Source organism: Sphaeroforma arctica (assembly GCF_001186125.1).
Source record: "Sphaeroforma arctica JP610 unplaced genomic scaffold supercont1.1106, whole genome shotgun sequence".
In the NCBI taxonomy this organism is placed as follows: domain Eukaryota; class Ichthyosporea; order Ichthyophonida; genus Sphaeroforma; species Sphaeroforma arctica.
In genome coordinates, this window is record NW_014039452.1 from 14,789 (window position 1) to 22,497 (window position 7,709).

A 7,709-nucleotide genomic window follows, 5' to 3' on the forward strand; every position below is an offset into this window, starting at 1 on the left:
TATAATACTATACTAATATATATCTATATACTATATATATATATATATATATATATATATATATATATATATATATATATATATATATATATATATATACATATATATACAACATATATACCAGTTGTACAACAAAAGAAAAAACACAAGCACAAAACACTCACACACATGCGCGTCCACGCACTGATACAATCGGTCTGAAAATGAATATATGTGTGGCCATCTACAACTTACGGTCCAATAGAGGCAGATGTCTTAATCCATTGGAATATAGTGAAGTGAAGATTCCACCACCCACTCCAAAGGCAGTGTTTTTCTGCTTTGGTGTTAGAGGCATGTTCACTGTGCTCTGCTCAACAATACAAAAGTCTTCTTCGAACAAGCCGTCGAGACAAACATGTATATAAGCTATATACTATAATTATTTTTTAAAATGTTGAATGAGAAATATGTATGACTACACAAAATATGATTATAAATAGATTAGTTTTAGTTCATAGTTAAATGGGCATACCCTTATAACAAATAGGGACCCCATAAATACTGATACTTTTACAAAAATAGATTTAGGACAATGCAGAAATTGCGACTGTCGTGAATTAGTCCTCTTAAAAATAAACACTGTTACAATGTATGTATTCAAAACGTAGGTATTTTATATCAATGATTCTTGTTGGCTTTTTGCTTTTTTGTTTGTTTTAAAAAAGTTTTGAATATGTAGTTGGAGTTTCTGTAACCCCCGTCTGTAAAAGCTCAGCGATTCACCGCTAAATATATATTTATGAAGTCATCACAGCCCAGGTCAACACAAGTCAAGATCAGACCAAATTATAGGCACACGAAACTCGAAAGTGACTGACGTGATGTTTTATACTATTTGTGCATATAAAACATTTCATACGTTTAAATTTAAAGTGTTCTAAATATAACAAGATATTACCATTGGTGTAAAAATTACTCCTTCTAATATGATTGGCTCGTATTCAACTGAAATCAGGTCGGTCACATGTACAAACTGACTTGCCCAATGCCCCCTGTGTTGTTCTTTAATGTTGACGAAGTGAAGAGAGTCGAGAACTCACGAGTTGAGACTTGAGACTTGAGAGTCGAGAGACTATGCGACAGCCAAACACGTCTACTAAAGTTAAAAACAGCCCGGGACACGGGGCCGAGGCCGGTCTCTTGCAAAGGGTGGTGCGAGAAAAACAAACTGAAAGAAAAACTATCCCAACAAACGCAGGTCCCAGAGACCCAGACTCCCAGGCCAACCAGTCACCGCACCCGCCGCCCAGGCCCCCGGCCCCAGGAGGACCACGATTCACACGAGTGTCAGTGAAGTGTACACGAAGCAAATAAAGCCACAACTCACACGTAATGCTGCGCCAGTTTTATTTCATATACTAATTATAAACCATGTCAGCCGAAGTAGCCGCAGCCACCACTGAGGTACCCGCACCTGCAGCGGCTGCCACTGAGACTCCCGCGGCCGAGACAAAACCCGCAGCAGCCACTAAAGCGCCAGCAAAGGCTGAGGGCAAACAGAAGGATTCAGATTCACCTAAGTTGTTCATCGGACAGATCCCCAGAGACATGGCCGAGACTGATGTCAAGGCGGTGTTTGATGAGTTTGGCGAAGTATTCGAGGTAGTGATCCTTAAGGATAAGTTCTCTGGACAACCTCAGGGCTGTGGTTTTGTTTCATACATGCACAAGGCTGATGCTACCAAGGCCATCGCTGGGTTGCACGACAAGAAAGTGCTTCCCGGTTCCGCGAATGCGATGCAGGTAAAGGTTGCTGACAGTGAGAAGCGTAAAGATCAGGACAAGAAGTTGTTCGTAGGTATGACCGGACGTCTTGCCGACGAGAGCATGATCAAGAAGATGTTCGATCCCTACGGTGTAGTTGAGGAGGTCACTATCCTCAAGCACCCCGACGGTAACAGCAAGGGCTGCGGTTTCGTCATGTTCGCTACACGCGAGCAGGGTCAGAGTGCCATTAACGCACTCAACGGATCAACCACACTTGATGGCGCTACTGCACCTCTCGTAGTGAAGTTTGCCGACACCGACAAGGATAAAGCTGCCAAGAGGCAGACCCACGGAGGCCCACAACACGGCAATAGTAATGGCTATGGCGGCGGTTTCCAGCAGAACATGCCCAACCCGTACATGCAGAACCCGTACATGATGCAGCAGCCCATGATGCAGCAACAGAGCCCCTACATGAACCAGGGCTACCCCATGATGGGCCAGCAGCCATACGGCGGCTACGGCCAGGCACCCGGTATGCCTCCCCAGGGAGGTATGGGTATGCCACCCCAGCAGCCAGGCGCTGAGCCAGCGGCTGGTGGTATGGGTGCACCTCCCCAGGCACCTGCCCCCTATGGAGGTTACAACCCCATGCAGCAGCCACAGCCATACGGAGCTCCTCCCGCAGGCGCATACGGCATGGGAACACCCGCGGGATCTGCCGGTATGAGTGCACCCAGCTCAGCTGCGTCCAGCAACGCCAGTGGCCCTGAGGGAGCCAACTTGTTTGTATACCACGTGCCCAATGAGTGGACTGATAACGACCTATACGCCAACTTTGCACCTTTCGGGACAGTTTTGAGTGCGAAAGTGTTCATTGACAAGAACACTGGTCTGTCCAAGTGCTTCGGATTTGTGTCGTACGACAATGCCGCCAGTGCCAGCGCCGCCATTCAGTCGATGAACGGCTACAGAATCGCGAACAAGATGTTGAAGGTTCAACTCAAGCGTCCCAGGTATGTGTTGGGTGTTTGGTACACGTAAACAGCTTTACAACATCTTACTGTTGATCGTTTCGAACACCGATGTTTGTATTCTCCTTGTTACTATAATTAATTCTACGGTGTTTCTGTTTTCTTATCGATAATATTGTTGATGCCCACCCCCTTTCAGAGATTCGTCGCGCCCATATTAAGTGAGTACCAGAACTTGTCCTACGGTTCGAGCACGTGTACACGTTCTATCCGAGTAACTTGACACTTAACTATGCTATGGAGTATGAACTGTTGGTGGCCTGACTTGCGTTGAGTTGACCGTGACGTATCTCGTCCTGTCGTCTAATAGCCCTGTTCCCTCGAGTGTGATTTGACGTCAAAATTTGCCGACAAAAGTGCCGAAACGTGTTTCGAATGCCGTGCCCCCCATAGTGCCCAATTGAGATGGTCGTGGGTTGTGTCAGATGTACAACAGTAACCTGAACCATGATATTTAGTATAATCAATATGTGCATGGTGATATGCTCTGCACACGAAGTGAAGTGAAATGAATGACGCAATTGATGAGATGTAGTCGGTTGCTTATTATTTACTTTACAGTGACCGAAACCTGCTTTCGTATACATGAAATAATGAAATGGAATCGATGAGCACTTCAGATGGCTGTGGCTGTCTTGTTCCGTATATTTTCTTTGGCATTTGTTTTTTTCTTGCGCGGGTTCAGTCCTGTCCCAATTTGTACTGCATCATTCATTATTAGTTGATTATGGTTGTGAAATACAAGCTTTATTTATTGTACTACTGAATATTCTCCTGAATTGTTTGATTTAATTTTGAACTTTTTTTGGCTAGCTATCGCCCTTTTGTTTAATGATTACATCTTACTAATTAGTGAAGTTTGCTTTGTTGGTTCGGACGTGCTCTACATGTATCATTCGTCTCTTTTTGATAGGTTATTGAATGATGCGTCGTCTATTTGCTCGATTTGTTGCTTCTGTTTTTCTTCTATGACTTTGTAGTGATTCGTGTGATATTCAGCATTGTAAAAGCTGCAATGTGCCATGAAGTCTTGCAATGCTTCTCCTGAAGTTTTCGACGATGCCAGTATAAACTGAAATCAATAAATCAAGGAGGAAGAAATTGAAAGAATTTTTTTTTATCGAGCTGTATGAATTGCTGTCCACGAATGACAATGAACATTACAGAATCGACATGAAATCATTCTTCTGGTCGACAAACATGTGTCGTCGCCTTGGCCTTCCATATCCCCTTATAGCTTAGAAACTTCCTATCTGTAGTTAGGGTCATCGTTTAATGATTTTCAACGCGTTAGCGTTACTCCCACGCGAAATCTGCGGCCGCAGTGCTAGCGATATCTTCTGCCAAGGCAAATGACGCCGTGCACGCGGGTGATGGTGTATTGCGAACGTGCAGAACGAGACCATCCATTGCCTGCAGAGTGTAAGAAGTAGTTTTGTGTTGAAGTAAGCTGTGGAAAGCAGTTTGGGCCGGCCTATACTGTGAAAGACATTATTGCCAACGTATGGAGATACAAATCTTTAAATTTTTTTTAGAAGTATATAGATACAATATGTTTTGATTTCTTCACATACAGGTATATGAGCATACTCTTGTTGTTTCTTTTCATTCGAGATGAATACGACCCTCTCCAAAATACGCATTCATTGTGATCATTGCTGAAAAACTAGCCATTCGATGGGATTGTACTTCCCGAAACAGCTGGTGTACCGTTTCTTCATGGGAAAATACGTTGCAAACGTTTCTTCATGGGAAAATACGTTGCAAACGTTTCTTCACAGGAAAATACGTTGCAAACGTTTCTACACGAGTACACATACACCTTAATGTAGAATTATTCGCATATGAACACGCATGTGCCCGAATGTACCAAACATACTGCTGTCAGGCTAAGTATAGAAAGCTATACATGGGCCATTGACTTGCGCAATGGCCAGCTGTCAATACGTATGCAGATGAAATTGAGCGGGAATAGAATGGTTGGCATGTAAACTAACGCCATCACTAATATTCATTCTCATAATGACTACAAGCGTAGAGCACCAAGCGGTTCCTGCGTAATAATCGCACACAACATACCTTGCGATCGAATTCGAATTCGTTGATGACCTTGCCGTCTATGTGCGAGAAGGCAGTGCCCATGACACCCACAAAGGACTCTTCCACCATGTCGTCTGTGATCGTTGGGATGAGCTTGCGAGCCTGTGCATGTGCATTGTAGAGCAGTCACGCGGACGAGACATTATGAAGTCGTCCAGTACCACGAATCAAAGTCTGTAGCGCCAACATGGCGACTTTTCCGAATACTCCCAAGTATACTATGTCGTGTGCTGCGGGGCTACTCACGGCACCGCAAACACGGCTATACGGGTACTGCGTTGTTGTATGGCACATAGCGACTTCAACAGGACAAACCAAGCTTTTTAGGCAGGCTGTGTACTTATAACACGTGTCGCGTCGTGCGGTGAACGGAAATGACACATACAAGCGTGTTGCGAGTCGAACACAACATGGTGAGTCGTAGAAGACGAGTCCTTCATGAGTGATAGTACAACTTCAACTCGAAAAAGATCAACGATGAGATCTATTCCTAGGTAGGCAAACCTGCATTGTGCTGTAGCAGACACAAGTGTACCACGTACATTGACCTTAGTGTGCATACCTCATTCAGGAACGCGGTTTTGCTCAAATCCCTATAGGCTTCGGAGATTGACAGACCCAAGTTACTCGCAACGAACTTCATGGCTCCCACATTGCCGGTCAGCCGCATGAGTTCTTTGACGCTGAAATCAGAGGCTTTGTACGCCTCTCTATCAAGGCATATTGACGATCCTGGCACAGACAATATGGACAAGAAGAACACTTTCATGTTAAACGTTGCGCAGAATCTAATGAATAGAACAAGAAGTGCTCCAGCCCTTAAGGATAAGTGATATTGCCCACATAAGGGAATGATATAGCCTCCTTGCTTCGCCATGAGGTTGATCGCTTTACTTTGAACCACCGTATGATACCTCTGAATCGCCTTTGCACCCGCTCTACTGTAGTGCGTACAGGCATAGATACCTTGGCGGCATGCATATAAAGTCTCGCGCACACACCTGGTCCCACAATCATCTGCTCTCCACGGCGCTCATTCACTGTCGGTGTAAAGTGTACGCCGACGGCGATACCTGGAATAGCAGGAATGTGAAAGCAACAACTTAATGGGATGGAGCATTGCGTCTACGCACGTGCTATGGATGTGGTATTTCGCACCTGGGTATCTACTGTGAAACTCATTTTCGCGAACTAATACAATAAATGTAATCGATATGCACTTATATTGTATTGATACTTATCTGAATACCTGTATGGACATACCGCAAGCCCTGTCTATTCAACTGGGGCCGCTGATAAAAATGAAATCTCAACCAGAACTATCTGTGCCTAGTTTATCTATTATTGTAATGAACTGTTTCGTCTAGCAATTCCGCAAGTGAATCGTATAACAGTGCCAACATCAGTGACATCTTTTCCAGTTCGACATAGTATAAAGTAAAATGATTGTTAACTGGTACATTCTGCTGTGCAACCACGACCACTGATTGTGGGTCTCGTGAACTGTGTCGCTAGGTTTCTAGATTGATCCACACAGAAAACACGCACCTAATTAAATCACGCTGCGGCAAAAAACCGAAATATCCCGGGTGGTAAATCGGCCTAGATCCGCAATATGCTTCAATGCATGCATTCGTCTAACATGTGTATAACATCCCAAAAGTTCCGAGAGAACTGTTCGCCACTCAGTACAGCCATGAACTCGGCTTCATCGCAGTACAGTACAATAAACTTAAGATAACCACTACATGATTCGCACCGCTAGTGTAAAGCCCGCGAACTCATTGACTTCAAGAAAAAAAACAAAACGAAAACGCTTAGAACACCGGCTGTACCACATGAACAGAAGAGTGCAGTGGCCAAATCGCACTCGCTCTATGATTAGGATTAGCTTTTGATATATCCGCATACATACAATCCTCTACAACAAAAAGCTCTATGGTCGGAACACACCTATGCTATACCCCCATGCATACACTACTATATAGGCTATAGCGTTATGGGTGGACAGACTTGTGCTATATTACCATACACACACTGCTCTATAGGATATAGCGTTATGAGTTGACAGACTTGTACTATATCACCATACACACACTCCTCTACAGAAAGTAGCTCTATGGTCGGAACACACCTGTTCTATACCCCCATACATACACTACTATATAGGATATAGCGATGTGGGATACACTACTATATAGGATATCGCGATGTGGGTGGACAGATTTGTGCTATATTACCATACACACACTGCTCTATAGGAAATAGCTAGTACAAGTTCCTCGTACTGTGTATGCACGTACCCGCTCCCACTTTCGGTGCTGGGTACACATTGGCTGTGACAATGTCCTTGTATTCCGCTTTCATTTGCCAGTACCTGCTGGACAAGAAATTTGCTGCATCAGTTATAAGTAGAACACCGTGCTGAAGACACTGCAACGTGACGCCGACACTGAATCGGCAGGAGGAGGGCTATACCAATATGTAACGCACTAAGCCATACTCATAAAACATTGCATTGCACTTATTTTTTCCACACAGATAGAGCGTATACAATTCACAATCGCAATACTATGCAGATAATAGATACTGAGAGAAGCTAGTACACATGCATAATGTGCACAGGATATGGCATAAATGATTATGTGCTTACACACAACTGACAATGACACAGGGGAGACACATCAGGTGCAAAAACTAAAGATACACCAGGTGCAAAAACTAAAGTCACACCAGGTGCAAAAACTAAAGACACACCAGGTGCAAAAACTAAAGAAACACCAGGTGTCAGAATAAAAACACACCAGGGACAGAAATTGAAGACAC

General features: G+C 44.0%; 3 protein-coding genes across 3 annotated transcripts in view; 1 reads left to right on the forward strand and 2 right to left on the reverse strand.

The window, feature by feature from the left end:
- SARC_10000 (hypothetical protein) overlaps window positions 1-468 on the reverse strand; it is a 2,779-nt gene extending 2,311 nt beyond the window's left edge. Inside the window, exon 1 of the mRNA XM_014295966.1 lies at window positions 235-468. Coding sequence (XP_014151441.1) covers window positions 235-337 — 103 coding nt within the window. The 5' untranslated portion in view covers window positions 338-468. The remainder of the gene's footprint in view (window positions 1-234) is intronic.
- Window positions 469-1,357: 889 nt separating this feature from the next.
- SARC_10001 (hypothetical protein) lies at window positions 1,358-3,877 on the forward strand. The gene is made up of 2 exons (XM_014295967.1): window positions 1,358-2,765; window positions 2,923-3,877. Exons 1-2 carry the CDS (start codon window positions 1,414-1,416, stop codon window positions 2,942-2,944), a joined length of 1,374 nt encoding a protein of 457 aa, XP_014151442.1. The 5' UTR covers window positions 1,358-1,413; the 3' UTR covers window positions 2,945-3,877.
- A 35-nt stretch (window positions 3,878-3,912) lies between these two features.
- SARC_10002 (hypothetical protein) lies at window positions 3,913-7,261 on the reverse strand. The gene is made up of 5 exons (XM_014295968.1): window positions 7,187-7,261; window positions 5,885-5,956; window positions 5,446-5,615; window positions 4,863-4,985; window positions 3,913-4,196 (listed from the first exon to the last, which is right to left on the reverse strand). Exons 1-5 carry the CDS (start codon window positions 7,248-7,250, stop codon window positions 4,080-4,082), a joined length of 546 nt encoding a protein of 181 aa, XP_014151443.1. The 5' UTR covers window positions 7,251-7,261; the 3' UTR covers window positions 3,913-4,079.
- Window positions 7,262-7,709: the final 448 nt, after the last annotated feature.